General features: G+C 49.8%; 1 protein-coding gene across 1 annotated transcript in view; it reads left to right on the forward strand.

The window, feature by feature from the left end:
- The first annotated feature begins 601 nt into the window (after positions 1–601).
- The window catches only part of SSRP1 (structure specific recognition protein 1), a 71,929-nt gene continuing 54,509 nt past the window's right edge, over positions 602–18,021 (forward strand). The window contains exons 1-4 of the mRNA XM_069752614.1: positions 602–914; positions 15,925–16,110; positions 16,282–16,387; positions 16,881–17,071. Coding sequence (XP_069608715.1) covers positions 861–914; positions 15,925–16,110; positions 16,282–16,387; positions 16,881–17,071 — 537 coding nt within the window. The 5' untranslated portion in view covers positions 602–860. The remainder of the gene's footprint in view (positions 915–15,924; positions 16,111–16,281; positions 16,388–16,880; positions 17,072–18,021) is intronic.

The following is an 18,021-nucleotide window of genomic DNA, read 5'->3' on the forward strand; positions in this document are numbered from 1 at the left end:
AGACAAGAAGAGGACGTCATCCTATGAAGATGGGAGGTGCCGGACCGCGACACCCATCGGATCGGACCGCCCCCCCAGGTGGGTATAATCTAACCTCTTTTTCTCATCTTTCAGGATACATCGGGGGCTTATCTACAGCATTACAGAATGCATTACAGAACGCTGTAGATAAGCCCCTGATGCTGGTGGGCTTAGCTCACCTTCGATTTTGGGGGTGACAGGTTCCCTTTACACCCTGAACCAATCGGACTTCTCCTACCTGAGCCCTGTACCAATCAGACTCCCTCCCATTTTAGCCTTGCACCAATCAGCTTCTCTCCCACTTGACCCCTGTACCAATCATACTTCATCATACTTTAGCCTTGCACTAATCGGACGCCCTCCCACTTGAGCCCTGGACCAATCAGACGCCTTCCCACTTTAGCACTGCACTAATCGGACTCCCTCCCACTTTAGCCCTACAACATCAATAAGATTCCCGCCCACATTAGTTATGCACCAATCACATTACTCCCACTTGAGCCGTGCACCAATCTGAGCTTTCCTGCAATCACTACTGTAGACTGCTCCATCCCTCAGAAAGGTATCAGCTGGCCCCGCAGTGGCCACTACAGGACAAATGTGTTACTACATGCTAACGCCAGTGCCGCTGCACCAGAACTTCCGAAGGAAGGAAGAAATTCCAACCACAATATGGCCGACGCTTCACGTTTGCTGAGATAGTAGACAGGCCGAAGTAGGCGGCACTCTACTGATGGAAGCCCCAAGCCCCCCAGGAAGTGCTCCATACTGACTTCCGGCGGCTGAGTGTGCTCTGGCGGGAAGAGAGGCAGCGCCGGTACCGCAGGACACGTGACACAATGGCGGACACGCTGGAGTTTAACGATATCTATCAGGAGGTGAAGGGCTCTATGGTAAGAATGGCCGCTGCTCTCCCCCCGCACTGCGCTCCTTACTGGGAACTGTAATAGTACTGTCGTCACGTCTGTGCACAGCTGTGTCCTCCGCAGGAAATAGCCTGTACCCTGCACAAGGGCACAGCTGTCATTGAGTGCTTCGTCCATGCGTTCCTGTACGTGCGTGTGTCAGCCTGTGTATAGGGCTGGTGTACTGTGCCACCCTCCTGTGTATAGGGCTGGTGTACTGTGCCTCCCTCCTGTGTATAGGGCTGGTGTACTGTGCCACCCTCCTGTGTATAGGGCTGGTGTACTGTGCCACCCTCCTGTGTATAGGGCTGGTGTACTGTGCCACCCTCCTGTGTATAGGGCTGGTGTACTGTGCCTCCCTCCTGTGTATAGGGCTGGTGTACTGTGCCTCCCTCCTGTGTATAGGGCTGGTGTACTGTGCCTCCCTCCTGTGTATAGGGCTGGTGTACTGTGCCACCCTCCTGTGTATAGGGCTGGTGTACTGTGCCACCCTCCTGTGTATAGGGCTGGTGTACTGTGCCACCCTCCTGTGTATAGGGCTGGTGTACTGTGCCTCCCTCCTGTGTATAGGGCTGGTGTACTGTGCCACCCTCCTGTGTATAGGGCTGGTGTACTGTGCCTCCCTCCTGTGTATAGGGCTGGTGTACTGTGCCTCCCTCCTGTGTATAGGGCTGGTGTACTGTGCCACCCTCCTGTGTATAGGGCTGGTGTACTGTGCCACCCTCCTGTGTATAGGGCTGGTGTACTGTGCCTCCCTCCTGTGTATAGGGCTGGTGTACTGTGCCTCCCTCCTGTGTATAGGGCTGGTGTACTGTGCCTCCCTCCTGTGTATAGGGCTGGTGTACTGTGCCACCCTCCTGTGTATAGGGCTGGTGTACTGTGCCACCCTCCTGTGTATAGGGCTGGTGTACTGTGCCACCCTCCTGTGTATAGGGCTGGTGTACTGTGCCTCCCTCCTGTGTATAGGGCTGGTGTACTGTGCCACCCTCCTGTGTATAGGGCTGGTGTACTGTGCCACCCTCCTGTGTATAGGGCTGGTGTACTGTGCCTCCCTCCTGTGTATAGGGCTGGTGTACTGTGCCACCCTCCTGTGTATAGGGCTGGTGTACTGTGCCACCCTCCTGTGTATAGGGCTGGTGTACTGTGCCACCCTCCTGTGTATAGGGCTGGTGTACTGTGCCACCCTCCTGTGTATAGGGCTGGTGTACTGTGCCTCCCTCCTGTGTATAGGGCTGGTGTACTGTGCCACCCTCCTGTGTATAGAGCTGGTGTACTGTGCCTCCCTCCTGTGTATAGGGCTGGTGTACTGTGCCTCCCTCCTGTGTATAGGGCTGGTGTACTGTGCCACCCTCCTGTGTATAGGGCTGGTGTACTGTGCCACCCTCCTGTGTATAGGGCTGGTGTACTGTGCCTCCCTCCTGTGTATAGGGCTGGTGTACTGTGCCACCCTCCTGTGTATAGGGCTGGTGTACTGTGCCTCCCTCCTGTGTATAGGGCTGGTGTACTGTGCCTCCCTCCTGTGTATAGGGCTGGTGTACTGTGCCACCCTCCTGTGTATAGGGCTGGTGTACTGTGCCACCCTCCTGTGTATAGGGCTGGTGTACTGTGCCACCCTCCTGTGTATAGGGCTGGTGTACTGTGCCACCCTCCTGTGTATAGGGCTGGTGTACTGTGCCACCCTCCTGTGTATAGGGCTGGTGTACTGTGCCTCCCTCCTGTGTATAGGGCTGGTGTACTGTGCCACCCTCCTGTGTATAGGGCTGGTGTACTGTGCCTCCCTCCTGTGTATAGGGCTGGTGTACTGTGCCACCCTCCTGTGTATAGGGCTGGTGTACTGTGCCACCCTCCTGTGTATAGGGCTGGTGTACTGTGCCACCCTCCTGTGTATAGGGCTGGTGTACTGTGCCTCCCTCCTGTGTATAGGGCTGGTGTACTGTGCCACCCTCCTGTGTATAGGGCTGGTGTACTGTGCCTCCCTCCTGTGTATAGGGCTGGTGTACTGTGCCTCCCTCCTGTGTATAGGGCTGGTGTACTGTGCCACCCTCCTGTGTATAGGGCTGGTGTACTGTGCCACCCTCCTGTGTATAGGGCTGGTGTACTGTGCCTCCCTCCTGTGTATAGGGCTGGTGTACTGTGCCTCCCTCCTGTGTATAGGGCTGGTGTACTGTGCCTCCCTCCTGTGTATAGGGCTGGTGTACTGTGCCACCCTCCTGTGTATAGGGCTGGTGTACTGTGCCACCCTCCTGTGTATAGGGCTGGTGTACTGTGCCACCCTCCTGTGTATAGGGCTGGTGTACTGTGCCTCCCTCCTGTGTATAGGGCTGGTGTACTGTGCCACCCTCCTGTGTATAGGGCTGGTGTACTGTGCCACCCTCCTGTGTATAGGGCTGGTGTACTGTGCCTCCCTCCTGTGTATAGGGCTGGTGTACTGTGCCACCCTCCTGTGTATAGGGCTGGTGTACTGTGCCACCCTCCTGTGTATAGGGCTGGTGTACTGTGCCACCCTCCTGTGTATAGGGCTGGTGTACTGTGCCACCCTCCTGTGTATAGGGCTGGTGTACTGTGCCTCCCTCCTGTGTATAGGGCTGGTGTACTGTGCCACCCTCCTGTGTATAGAGCTGGTGTACTGTGCCTCCCTCCTGTGTATAGGGCTGGTGTACTGTGCCTCCCTCCTGTGTATAGGGCTGGTGTACTGTGCCACCCTCCTGTGTATAGGGCTGGTGTACTGTGCCACCCTCCTGTGTATAGGGCTGGTGTACTGTGCCTCCCTCCTGTGTATAGGGCTGGTGTACTGTGCCACCCTCCTGTGTATAGGGCTGGTGTACTGTGCCTCCCTCCTGTGTATAGGGCTGGTGTACTGTGCCTCCCTCCTGTGTATAGGGCTGGTGTACTGTGCCACCCTCCTGTGTATAGGGCTGGTGTACTGTGCCACCCTCCTGTGTATAGGGCTGGTGTACTGTGCCACCCTCCTGTGTATAGGGCTGGTGTACTGTGCCACCCTCCTGTGTATAGGGCTGGTGTACTGTGCCACCCTCCTGTGTATAGGGCTGGTGTACTGTGCCTCCCTCCTGTGTATAGGGCTGGTGTACTGTGCCACCCTCCTGTGTATAGGGCTGGTGTACTGTGCCACCCTCCTGTGTATAGGGCTGGTGTACTGTGCCTCCCTCCTGTGTATAGGGCTGGTGTACTGTGCCTCCCTCCTGTGTATAGGGCTGGTGTACTGTGCCTCCCTCCTGTGTATAGGGCTGGTGTACTGTGCCTCCCTCCTGTGTATAGGGCTGGTGTACTGTGCCACCCTCCTGTGTATAGGGCTGGTGTACTGTGCCACCCTCCTGTGTATAGGGCTGGTGTACTGTGCCACCCTCCTGTGTATAGGGCTGGTGTACTGTGCCTCCCTCCTGTGTATAGGGCTGGTGTACTGTGCCACCCTCCTGTGTATAGGGCTGGTGTACTGTGCCACCCTCCTGTGTATAGGGCTGGTGTACTGTGCCTCCCTCCTGTGTATAGGGCTGGTGTACTGTGCCTCCCTCCTGTGTATAGGGCTGGTGTACTGTGCCACCCTCCTGTGTATAGGGCTGGTGTACTGTGCCACCCTCCTGTGTATAGGGCTGGTGTACTGTGCCACCCTCCTGTGTATAGGGCTGGTGTACTGTGCCTCCCTCCTGTGTATAGGGCTGGTGTACTGTGCCACCCTCCTGTGTATAGGGCTGGTGTACTGTGCCACCCTCCTGTGTATAGGGCTGGTGTACTGTGCCTCCCTCCTGTGTATAGGGCTGGTGTACTGTGCCTCCCTCCTGTGTATAGGGCTGGTGTACTGTGCCACCCTCCTGTGTATAGGGCTGGTGTACTGTGCCACCCTCCTGTGTATAGGGCTGGTGTACTGTGCCTCCCTCCTGTGTATAGGGCTGGTGTACTGTGCCACCCTCCTGTGTATAGGGCTGGTGTACTGTGCCTCCCTCCTGTGTATAGGGCTGGTGTACTGTGCCTCCCTCCTGTGTATAGGGCTGGTGTACTGTGCCACCCTCCTGTGTATAGGGCTGGTGTACTGTGCCACCCTCCTGTGTATAGGGCTGGTGTACTGTGCCACCCTCCTGTGTATAGGGCTGGTGTACTGTGCCACTCTCCTGTGTATAGGGCTGGTGTACTGTGCCTCCCTCCTGTGTATAGGGCTGGTGTACTGTGCCACCCTCCTGTGTATAGGGCTGGTGTACTGTGCCACCCTCCTGTGTATAGGGCTGGTGTACTGTGCCTCCCTCCTGTGTATAGGGCTGGTGTACTGTGCCTCCCTCCTGTGTATAGGGCTGGTGTACTGTGCCTCCCTCCTGTGTATAGGGCTGGTGTACTGTGCCTCCCTCCTGTGTATAGGGCTGGTGTACTGTGCCTCCCTCCTGTGTATAGGGCTGGTGTACTGTGCCACCCTCCTGTGTATAGGGCTGGTGTACTGTGCCACCCTCCTGTGTATAGGGCTGGTGTACTGTGCCTCCCTCCTGTGTATAGGGCTGGTGTACTGTGCCACCCTCCTGTGTATAGGGCTGGTGTACTGTGCCACCCTCCTGTGTATAGGGCTGGTGTACTGTGCCTCCCTCCTGTGTATAGGGCTGGTGTACTGTGCCTCCCTCCTGTGTATAGGGCTGGTGTACTGTGCCTCCCTCCTGTGTATAGGGCTGGTGTACTGTGCCTCCCTCCTGTGTATAGGGCTGGTGTACTGTGCCTCCCTCCTGTGTATAGGGCTGGTGTACTGTGCCACCCTCCTGTGTATAGGGCTGGTGTACTGTGCCACCCTCCTGTGTATAGGGCTGGTGTACTGTGCCTCCCTCCTGTGTATAGGGCTGGTGTACTGTGCCACCCTCCTGTGTATAGGGCTGGTGTACTGTGCCACCCTCCTGTGTATAGGGCTGGTGTACTGTGCCACCCTCCTGCGTATAGGGCTGGTGTACTGTGCCTCCCTCCTGCGTATAGGGCTGGTGTACTGTGCCTCCCTCCTGCGTATAGGGCTGGCGTACTGTGCCTCCCTCCTGCGTATAGGGCTGGCGTACTGTGCCGCCCTCCTGCGTATAGGGCTGGCGTATTGTGCCGCCCTCCTGCGTATAGGGCTGGCGTATTGTGCCGCCCTCCTGCGTATAGGGCTGGCGTATTGTGCCGCCCTCCTGCGGTGGTGGTGGGGGGGCTGGTGTAGGGTGTCGCCCTCCGGTGGTGGTGGGGGGGGGGGGGGGCTGGTGTAGGGTGTCGCCCTCCGGTGGTGGTGGTGGGGGGGGGGGCTGGTGTAGGGTGTCGCCTTCCTGTGAGTAGGGCTGGCGTGTTGTGCCGCCCTCCTGTGAGTAGGGCTGGCGTGTTGTGCCGCCCTCCTGTGTGTAGGGCTGGCGTGTTGTGCCGCCCTCCTGTGTGTAGGGCTGGCGTGTTGTGCCGCCCTCCTGTGTGTAGGGCTGGCGTGTTGTGCCGCCCTCCTGTGTGTAGGGCTGGCGGGTTGTGCCGCCCTCCTGTGTGTAGGGCTGGCGTGTTGTGCCGCCCTCCTGTGTGTAGGGCTGGCGGGTTGTGTCGCCCTCCTGTGTGCGGGGCTCAGTATTATACATTTATACTGCTTCAGTTATGCATCAAAACAGAATAGCCAGACCTGGTTGGTAACAAATAGCGTTGCTATATTGATGCTGCGGTGTAAGGCCGGATTCACATTAGCGTATCTGTTCTCAGGGTATACCTGCGTCCCGATCCGCATGTGTATTGCGTAGCTATATTTAGCATTGTGTACACAGGGACATGTTTGCATGCGGATGCGTCCGCATGTGTTGTTTCGCTGCGCCCGTCGAACGCAACATGTTGCATTTTTTTGTCGCGTCAAATATGTGCAGGAATGTGGATGACTGCGTCAAAACAACCCATTACTGTCTATGGGAACGCATGGGTATGCAAGGACATGGGTACGCAAGGACATGAGAATGCATGCGTTCGATGCGCTTGCATATTTCGGACTGTGCATGTCCAGGAACTGATTGAGACACACCCTCCTGGAAATATCGAACGTATGCGCATAGACAACGCAAAAACGCATACAAACGCAGCAGGGTTTTTTTTGCGTCATACTTTTAAGTGCGTTTTGGCATGCGTTTTCACATGCAGATGATACGTTATGCACAGGTACGCTAATCTGAACAATGCCTAAGTAGTGCATCTGAGGTGGGCAAATTTTCTTGCAATAGTTTACTGCAAAGTTTTTTTCAATTGGGATAAATAATTTAAAATTGGCAAGGCTCAGAGTAAGGCCGGGGTCACACTTGCGAGTTCAATGCGAGAAACTCACATCAAGTCCCGGCACTCGGGACCGGAGTGTGTGGCTGCATGTATTTCTATGTAGTTGAATGCTCCTGTCCCCAGTGCCAGAGGCAGTGCCCGGGTATTGATGCAAAAGATTCGCGCAAGTTTCTTGCATTGCATTTGCAAGTGTGACCCCGGCCCAAGGGATAGGCTAATGGATGTGATGGTCAGAGCAGAGAGAGTGGGTAAGGTGAACTGTAATTGTATCGGGTCTAGCTTCTTGTCCCACTTTGTAGGGGGGCGTGGAGCACCACTCTTGAAGCCAGACCAGTGTGAAAAGTTGTTGGATGGAGAGCAGATAATGCTTCAATTGCTTTGCCAGCACCCCCGTCTTCCACACAGTCAGGTCTCGGTAGCAGTGATTCTGGACCGCATAATCTTCCCTCTGATCCTCCTTCCTCCCGCCATGCAGTTTGCCCGAACACAAGTAATCCTACACTTGGACACTTCGAAGAGCTGTTCACATTTCCATTTATAGATTCTGGCATCTCGCCCTGCCCGTTTCTAGCGGGACATGAGAAGATCACATGTAGCGATGGCCAAATATTTGCGTAACCATTAGTGATGAGCGAGTGTACTCGTTGCTGGGATTTTCCTGAGCATGCCCGGGTGGTCTCCCAAGTATTTGTAAGTGCTCAGAGATTGTTTTTGTTGACGCAGCTGCATGATTTACGGCTGCTAGCCAGCCTGAGTACATGTGGGGGTTGCTAGGGAATCCCCACATGTATTCAAGCTGTCTAACAGCTGTAAATCATACAGCTGTGGCAAGGAAAACTAAATCTCCGAGCAGTAAATACTCGGCGACCACCCGAGCATGCTCGGGAAAACCCAAGCAATGAGTACACTCGCTCATCACTAGTAACCACGCTCGCAAGAAGGTGACGGTGGGAATTATTGTCGCAAGAGGCGGATGAGACACAATTGCCAACAAGTTATGTTACATCAGCAAGTCAGGAGGAGGACCAGAGTGCGGAACTGGAAGACGAGGTGGTGGACAATGAATTCACTGACCCAACCTGGGAAGGTGACATGCAGAACGAGGACAGCAGCACACAGGTGGAGGGATCTGTAGCACAACAACAGTCTGGAAGAGGCAGTGGGGTGGCAAGAGACAGAAGGTGGGCAAGTGTTCCCCAAAGCACCAACACAGGTGAAGTTGCCAGGCCAAGGATAGGTGTTCCTGAGTTCGGCGCTTTTTTAAAGACAGGCAAGTTAATTCAAAAAAGGTCATTTGCTATATCTGCCATGCCAGCGTCAGTAGGGGCAGCGCAGCTACCTGCTTGACCACCACCAGCATGCTCAGGCACTTGACAGCAAAACCCCCGATTAATTGGGCTGAACTCCAGTGTACAGAAAAACCATGTCTACTTCTTCCCCTGTTTTACATCCACACCAATTCCCTGTCCATGACACGGGCAGAGATCCCTCTGAGTTTCGGAACTCCAGTTCCTTTGTCAGGGGACCTGTTGAGGGCAGAGCAAAGTACTGCAGTGCGCAGACGCCAGGAAAGGTCAGAGAGGCCCAGCGCCTGCGCACTGCACTACTTTATGCTGCCTTCAACAGGGCAGATCAGTACGCCTGCGCAGGAGCCGCGACAGGAAGCAAGGAAGAGGACATCATCGCATGAAGATGGGAGGTGCCGGACCCAGACCGTGACGCCCATTGGACCAGACCGCCCCCCTCCCCCCCCCAGGTGAGTATAATTGAACTTGTTTTTCTTATCTTTCAGGTTATATCGTGGGCTTATCTAAAGCATTACAGAATGCTGTAGATAAACACCTGATGGCGGTGGCCGAAGCTTATATATGAAAAAGTAGGTGACAGATTCCCTTTAAATATATTGCCAAGGCTTTTTGAGCAGCAGAGGGCAGTAGTTCAATACCAGCTCCAATATGCCCGTCGGTATTCCGGTCAGCCTCCACATGTAAGAGTTGATGAATGGGCATGCATGTCTGACACCTGTGCTGTTCTCCCTAACTTTGAGGACTCGACCAATCGGCATCACCATCCCAGTTCTGTGTCTTCTGAAACGCTCGGAGCAAGTTGAGATGGTGCAAGAAACACTACAGGATGATGCTACACAGCCCAGCCTCATCTCTTCTCAACGCGGATTGGGTGATGAGGAGGAGAAGCTGGTTGCCTGCGCTACTGACGGTACTGCCCACACCACCTTCATCCCGTCTGTTCAGTGTGGACAGCCTGAAAACGAGGAGGAGGACGAGTAGCAGGAGTACATGGACAGTTGTCCTCTTGGTGAGGACAAGGAAGTCTTGGCTGTTGGCAGTCTGTCACACATTGCTGAGTTTGTTCTGCTTCCTTATTCATGACCCCCGCGTTGTACTCATTTTGGCAAACACTAAAGGTACCTTCACACATAACGATATCGTTAACGATATCGTTGCTTTTTGTGACGTAGCAACGATATCGTTCTGTGTGACAGCGACCAACGATCAGGCCCCTGCTGGGAGATCGTTGATCGCTGAACAAAGTCCAGAACTTTATTTCGTCGCTGGACTCCTGCTGACATCGCTGGATCGGCGTGTGTGACACCGATCCAGCGATGTCTTCACTGGTAACCAGGGTAAACATCGGGTAACTAAGCGCAGGGCCGCGCTTAGTAACCCGATGTTTACCCTGGTTACCAGCGTAAAAGTAAAAAAAAACAAACACTACATACTTACCTACCGCTGTCTGTCCCCGGCGCTGTGCTCTGCACTCCTCCTGTACTGGCTGTGAGCGTCGGTCAGCCGGAAAGCAGAGCGGTGACGTCACCGCTCTGCTTTCCGGCCGCTGTGCTCATAGCCAGTACAGGAGGAGTGCAGAGAATCTGAGCGCCAGGGACAGACAGCGGTAGGTAAGTATGTAGTGTTTGTTTTTTTTTTTTACTTTTACGCTGGTAACCAGGGTAAACATCGGGTTACTAAGCGCGGCCCTGCGCTTAGTTACCCGATGTTTACCCTGGTTACCCGGGGACTTCGGGATCGTTGGTCGCTGGAGAGCTGTCTGTGTGACAGCTCTCCAGCGACCAAACAGCGACGCTGCAGCGATCCGGATCGTTGTCGGTATCGCTGCAGCGTCGCTTAACCCCTTCATGACCCAGCCTATTTTGACCTTAAAGACCTTGCCGTTTTTTGCAATTCTGACCAGTGTCCCTTTATGAGGTAATAACTCAGGAACTCTTCAACGGATCCTAGCGGTTCTGAGATTGTTTTTTCGTGACATATTGGGCTTCATGTTAGTGGTAAATTTAGGTCAATAAATTCTGCGTTTATTTGTGATAAAAACGGAAATTTGGCGAAAATTTTGAAAATTTCGCAATTTTCACATTTTGAATTTTTATTCTGTTAAACCAGAGAGATATGTGACACAAAATAGTTAATAAATAACATTTCCCACATGTTTACTTTACATCAGCACAATTTTGGAAACAAAATTTTTTTTTGTTAGGAAGTTATAAGGGTTAAAATTTGACCAGCGATTTGTCATTTTTACAACGAAATTTACAAAACCATTTTTTTTAGGGACCACCTCACATTTGAAGTCAGTTTCAGGGGTCTATATGGCTGAAAATACCCAAAAGTGACACCATTCTAAAAACTGCACCCCTCAAGGTACTCAAAACCACATTCAAGAAGTTTATTAACCCTTCAGGTGCTTCACAGCAGCAGAAGCAACATGGAAGGAAAAAATGAACATTTAACTTTTTAGTCACAAAAATTATCTTTTAGCAACAATTTTTTTATTTTCCCAATGGTAAAAGGAGAAACTGAACCACGAAAGTTGTTGTGCAATTTGTCCTGAGTACGCTGATACCTCATATGTGGGGGTAAACCACTGTTTGGGCGCACGGCAGGGCTTGGAAGGGAAGGAGCGCCATTTGACTTTTTGAATCAAAAATTGGCTCCACTCTTTAGCGGACACCATGTCACGTTTGGAGAGCCCCCGTGTGCCTAAAAATTGGAGCTCCCCCACAAGTGACCCCATTTTGGAAACTAGACGCCCCAAGGAACTTATCTAGATGCATAGTGAGCACTTTGAACCCCCAGGTGCTTCACAAATTGATCCGTAAAAATGAAAAAGTACTTTTTTTTCACAAAAAAATTCTTTTAGCCTCAATTTTTTCATTTTCACATGGGCAACAGGATAAAATGGATCCTAAAATGTGTTGGGCAGTTTCTCCTGAGTACGCCGATACCTCATATGTGGGGGTAAACCACTGTTTGGGCACATGGTAAGGCTCGGAAGGGAAGGAGCGCCATTTGACTTTTTGAATGAAAAATTATTTCCATCGTTAGCGGACACCATGTCGCGTTTGGAGAGCTCCTGTGTGCCTAAACATTGGCGCTCCCCCACAAGTGACCCCATTTTGGAAACTAGACCCCCCCAAGGAACTTATTTAGATGCCTAGTGAGCACTTTAAACCCTCAGGTGCTTCACAAATTGATCTGTAAAAATGAAAAAGTACTTTTTTTTCACAAAAAAATTCTTTTCGCCTCAATTTTTTCATTTTCACATGGGCAGTAGGATAAAATGGATCATAAAATTTGTTGGGCAATTTCTCCCGAGTACGCCAATACCTCATATGTGGGGGTAAACCACTGTTTGGGCGCACGGCAGGGCTCGGAAGGGATGGCACGCCATTTGGCTTTTTAAATGGAAAATTAGCTCCAATCATTAGCGGACACCATGTCACGTTTGGAGAGCCCCTGTGTGCCTAAACATTGGAGATCCCCCAGAAATGACCCCATTTTGGAAACTAGACCCCCAAAGGAACTAATCTAGATGTGTGGTGAGGACTTTGAACCCCCAAGTGCTTCACAGAAGTTTATAACGCAGAGCCATGAAAAAAAAAAAAAAAATTTTTCTCAAAAATGATCTTTTAGCCTGCAATTTTTTATTTTACAAAGGGTAACAGGATAAGTTTGACCCCAAAAGTTGTTGTCCAGTTTCTCCTGAGTACGCTGATACCCCATATGTGGGGGTAAACCACTGTTTGGGCACATGCCGGGGCTCGGAAGTGAAGTAGTGACATTTTGAAATGCAGACTTTGATGGAATGCTCTGTGGGCGTCACGTTGCGTTTGCAGAGCCCCTGATGTGGCTTAACAGTAGAAACCCCCCACAAGTGACACCATTTTGGAAACTAGACCCCGAAAGGAACTTATCTAGATGTGTGGTGAGCACTTTGAACCCCCAAGTGCTTCATAGAAGTTTATAATGCAGAGCCGTGAAAATAATAAATACGTTTTCTTTCCTCAAAAATAATAATTTAGCCCAGAATTTTTTAATTTTCCCAAGGGTAACAGGAGAAATTTGACCCCAATATTTGTTGTCCAGTTTCTCCTGAGTACGGTGATACCCCATATGTGGGGGTAAACTACTGTTTGGGCACATGCCGGGGCTCGGAATTGAAGTAGTAACGTTTTGAAATGCAGACTTTGATGGAATGGTCTGCGGGCGTCACATTGCGTTTGCAGAGCCCCTGGTGTGCCTAAACAGTAGAAACCCCCCACAAGTGACCCCATTTTAGAAACTAGACCCCCCAAGGAACTTATCTAGATATGTGGTGAGCACTTTGAACCCCCAAGTGCTTCACAGACGTTTACAACGCAGAGCCGTGAAAATAAAAAATCATTTTTCTTTCCTCCTTTTCTCTTTCCTTTTCTTTTCTTATTTTCACAAGGGTAACAGGAGAAATTGGACCCCAGTAATTGTTGCGCAGTTTGTCCTGAGTATGCTGGTACCCCATATGTGGGGGTAAACCACTGTTTGGGTGCACGTCGGGGCTCGGAAGTGAGGGAGCACCATTTGACTTTTTGAATACAAGATTGGCTGGAATTAATGGTGGCGCCATGTTGCGTTTGGAGACCCCCTGATGTGCCTAAACAGTGGAAACCCCTCAATTCTAACTCCAACACTAACCCCAACACACCCCTAACTCTAATCCCAACTGTAGCCGTAACCCTAATCACAACCCTAACCCCAACACACACCTAACCCTAACCACAACCCTAATTCCAACCCAACCCTAGCCCTAAGGCTATGTGCCAACGTTGCGGATTCGTATGAGATTTTTCAGCACCATTTTTGAAAAATCCGCGGGTAAAAGGCACTGCGTTTTACCTGCGGATTTACCGCGGATTTCCAGTGTTTTTTGTCTGGATTTCACCTGCGGATTCCTATTGAGGAACAGGCGTAAAACGCTGCGGAATCCGCACAAAGAATTGACATGCTGCGGAAAATACAACGCAGCGTTCCCGCGCTGTATTTTCCGCACCATGGGCACAGCGGATTTGGCTTTCCATATGTTTACATGGTACTGTAAACCTGATGGAATACTGCTGCGGATCCGCAGCGGCCAATCCGCACCGTGTGCACATGGCCTAATTCTAAAGGTATGTGCACACTGCGGAAAACGCTGCGCATCCGCAGCAGTTTCCCATGAGTTTACAGATCAATGTAAACCTACGGGAAACAAAAATCGCTGTACACATGCGGAAAAACTGCACGGAAACACAGCGGTTTACATTCCGCAGCATGTCATTTCTTTCTGCGGATTCCGCAGCGGTTTTACAACTGCTCAAATAGAAAATCGCTGTTGTAAAACCGCATTGAAATGCGCAGAAAAAACATGGTAAATCCGCCATAAATCCGTAGCGGTTTAGCACTGCGGATTTATCAAATCCGCAGCGGAAAAATCCGCAGAGGAACAGAATACGTGTGCACATACCGAAACCCTACCCCTAACCCTACCCCTAACCCTACCCCTAACCCTAACCCTAGTTCTTACCCCAACCTTAGTGGGAAAAAAAAAATATATATTTTTTTTATTGTCCCTACCTATGGGGGTGACAAAGGGGGGGGGGGCAGTCATTTACTTTTTTTTTTTTATTTTGATCACTGAGATAGGTTATATCTCAGTGATCAAAATTCACTCTGGAACGAATCTGCCGGCCGGCAGATTCGGCGGGCGCACTGCACATGCGCCCGCCATTTTGGAAGATGGCGGCGCCCAGGAAAGAAGACGGACGGTCCCCGGGAGGCCAGGTAAGTATAAGGGGGGGGAGATCGGGGGGCTGGGGGGGCGATCGGAGGAGTGGAGTGGGTGCACATTAGTGTGTCCAGCCATGGCCGATGATATTGCAGCATCGGCCATGGCTGGATTGTAATATTTCACCATTTTTTTTAGGTGAAATATTACAAATCGCTCTGATTGGCAGTTTCACTTTCAACAGCCAATCAGAGCGATCGTAGCCACGGGGGGGTGAAGCCACCCCCCCTGGGCTAAACTACCACTCCCCCTGTCCCTGCAGATCGGGTGAAATGGGAGTTGACCCTTTCACCCGATCTGCAGGGACGCGATCTTTCCATGACGCATATGCTGCGTCATGGGTCGGAATGGCACCGACTTTCATGACGCAGCGTATGCGTCAAAGGTCGGGAAGGGGTTAATGTGAAGGGGCCTTAAGGGTTGGTCACCCTTCTAGGCCCATGCAGCAACAAGAACTTTCCATCTCTCCTTCTTGTGGTGGAGGAGATGTCTAATAAAATGTTGCGGTACCAGAAGGCCCTAGTTGAAGAACTAGTAAAAAAAAATTCCCATCTGTCAATGCTGGTGACAGAGGTCACAGTTCCTTCAACAACCAAGCAGTAGAGATGAGGGAAGACACACACCAGATGCAGGGGAACTCCTTTCAAATTCCCATGTACCTCTTCCCACTCAAACATGGGTATACGCTTCAGGATTTTTCTTTTGGTGTCGCCCTCTCCTTCTCATCCTCTTCCACCACCATATTTAGGGTACGTGTCCACGTTCAGGATGGCCGGCAGTTTTGACGGAGCGGCGAACTTGCTCCGCCCCCTTCTGGAGACGCGATGATGCCGGATGTGTTGATTGCACACATCCGGAATCATCGCACCCCACACATAGGGCCCTGTGTTATACCTTGCGGTGGGCAGCGTCGCCGCAAGGTAAACGGACATGCTGCGATCTAAAAAGACGCGCCGCATGTCCGGAATCGCAGGGCCGCCGGATGTGTGTTACCACGCATAGTGGAGACGGGATTTCATGAAATCTCCTCCACTATGCTATAACATCTGGACGCTGCGTGTTTGACGCTGCGTCTCTATGCAGCGTCAAACATGCAGCGTTTCATGAACGTGGAAACATACCCTAAGAGGGTGATCATGCTACCCTTGCTATACAATTTTTAAGGGTGTTTTTGATGCCTGAAGTAACAACTTTTAGAGGCCTACCTCTAACGTTCTTTGATATATATGTATACCCCATATTGGTACATGTCAAACAACGGTTGTTCGGGCCCCCAATTAATCTGAATGGGGTCCTGTTACCCAATCCAAATTTTGATGGTCGGCCAGACCCGAACATCCACAGGTTCGCCCATCACTACTGCGCACTCCTGGCCAGGGTCTGTGCAAGCACTAGTGACCGAGGAAGCAAGCTGAACACTATAGAAGATAAAAGCCCTCATCAGTAGAATGGCAGCTGATAAGCAAGTTTGCAATTGACTTGCTTTGTCTATTTATATGCCATCTTGCTAACTAAAACAATTTAATTACTTGAGTACCTTTTTAATAACAATAAACGATGTACTTGTTGATTTGTCAGTCATGTTGGATGATGTTTTGTGCATTTTTATTTATCACTACTGTTTTTACTTCTGTACTAGAACGATGGACGTCTACGTTTATCCAAGACTGGCCTCATGTACAAGAACAATAAGACCGGGAAAGTGGAAAATATTGCAGCTGCAGATCTGTCAGAGGGCATGTGGCGCCGGGTAGCACTTGGGCACGGAATCAAACTTTTAACACGTGCCGGCCATGTTTATAAGTATGATGGCTTCAGGGAGGGGGTGAGTGTTTTTTTATAGTCTTCCACATAAGCCCGCCTTCCCTCCCCCCAAGTATTCTTTTTCTTCAGCCTCATTCACTCAAGTATGTTGGTTGGAAGTTTAACCTTTCACGTGGTGAACTGAGCAGTGGTTTTAATCTGTGAAGAAAATCCTCTTTACTTTTCTCCACAGGAATATGAGAAGCTTTCTGACTTTTTCAAGACGCATTTCCAAGTGGATTTGGTAGAAAAGGATCTGTGTGTGAAAGGATGGAATTGGGGCAACGTAAGGTTTGGAGGTGCGTCTGCTTGATTATAAGATTTACTATATTTCCCCAAAATATTATAATGTACCTAGATATTAGAAAATTATATAATATATATATATATATATATATATATATATATATATATATATATATATATATATATATATATAGTTGCCACGCCGTTCAGGCATTAAAGTCCACATTTTTTACTTTTTGTTGTGCTGTTTTCCTTTTTTTTTCTCTTTATATTTGAACCACCTGCAATAGTGGAAAGCTTTGCACGTCATTCCAGTGTAGTATTTTGGTGCTGTTCCTTTTTTCAATATATATATATATATATATATATATATATATATATATATATATATATATATATATATATATATATATATATATATATATTTTATTTGCCCTCATGGCTGCAGGTGGCATGTAGGTGGTATGACCAAGGTGATGGACCTTCAAACTATGGTGTAAGAATAGTATATCTGTCTTTGTAACCTTGTCTTGTTTGCTTGTGTAGGACAACTACTGTCATTTGATATCGGAGAACAGCCGGCATTTGAACTCCCTCTAAGTAATGTATCTCAATGTACCACTGGGAAGAACGAGGTTACACTGGAGTTTCACCAGAATGATGATTCGGATGTTTCACTCATGGAGATTCGTTTCTATGTCCCTCCCACACAAGAGGATGGTGGAGATCCAGTAGAGGTAATTTTTGGGGGGTTTTGACTTGTTTAAAAGGGGAAGAAAACTTCTGAAAGAGAGTGCAAGGCAAGAGTTCACTCAGTAAAATTTAGCTTCTATTAACCCCGGAGGTATATTCGACTTTTGTTTTTTGCTCTCCTTCTTAGAGCCATAATTTTTTTTTTTAATTGTTCCGTCAATCTGGCCGTGTGAGGCCTTGTTTTTTGCGGGACGAGTTTTACTTTTGAACGACATCATTGGTTTTTGCATTTCTTGTACTAGAAAACGGGAAAAAAAATTCCCAAGTGCAGTGAAAATGCCAAAAAATAGTGCAATTCCACTCTTTTTGTTTGACTTTTTTTTTAACCAGTTTCACTGAATGCTATAACTGACCTGCCATTATGATTCTCCAGGTCATTATGAGTTCATAGACGCCAAATATGTCTAGGTTCTTTTTTTTATCTAAGTGGTGAACAAAAAAAATCCAAACTTTGTTAAAAAAAAAAAATTTTGCTCCATTTTCCGATACCCGTAACGTCTCCCATTTTTTTGTGATCTCGGGTTAGGTGAGGGCTTATTTTTTTGCGTGCCAAGCTGACATTTTTAATGATAACATTTTGGTACAGGTACGATCTTTTGATCGCCTATTATTGAACGCGATGATACCAAACGTGTATGTATGTTTGGTTTTTTATTTTGAATAGGGTGAAAGTGGGGATAATTTGAACTCTTATTTTTTAATTTAAAATTTTTATTTATTTTTTTTCTTTTGGCATGCTTCAATAGTCTCTATGGGAGACTAGAAGCTGCCACAACCTGATCGGCTTTTCTACATAGAGGCGATAATCAGATTGCCTCTATGTAGTAGAATTACTCACTTGCTATGAGCGCCGACCACTGGGTGACGCTCGCAGCAATCCGGCAGTGACAACCATAGAGGTCTCCAGGAGATATCTGGTTGTCATGCCAATGAA

Source organism: Ranitomeya imitator, chromosome 2 (assembly GCF_032444005.1).
Source record: "Ranitomeya imitator isolate aRanImi1 chromosome 2, aRanImi1.pri, whole genome shotgun sequence".
Taxonomy (NCBI): domain Eukaryota; kingdom Metazoa; phylum Chordata; class Amphibia; order Anura; family Dendrobatidae; genus Ranitomeya; species Ranitomeya imitator.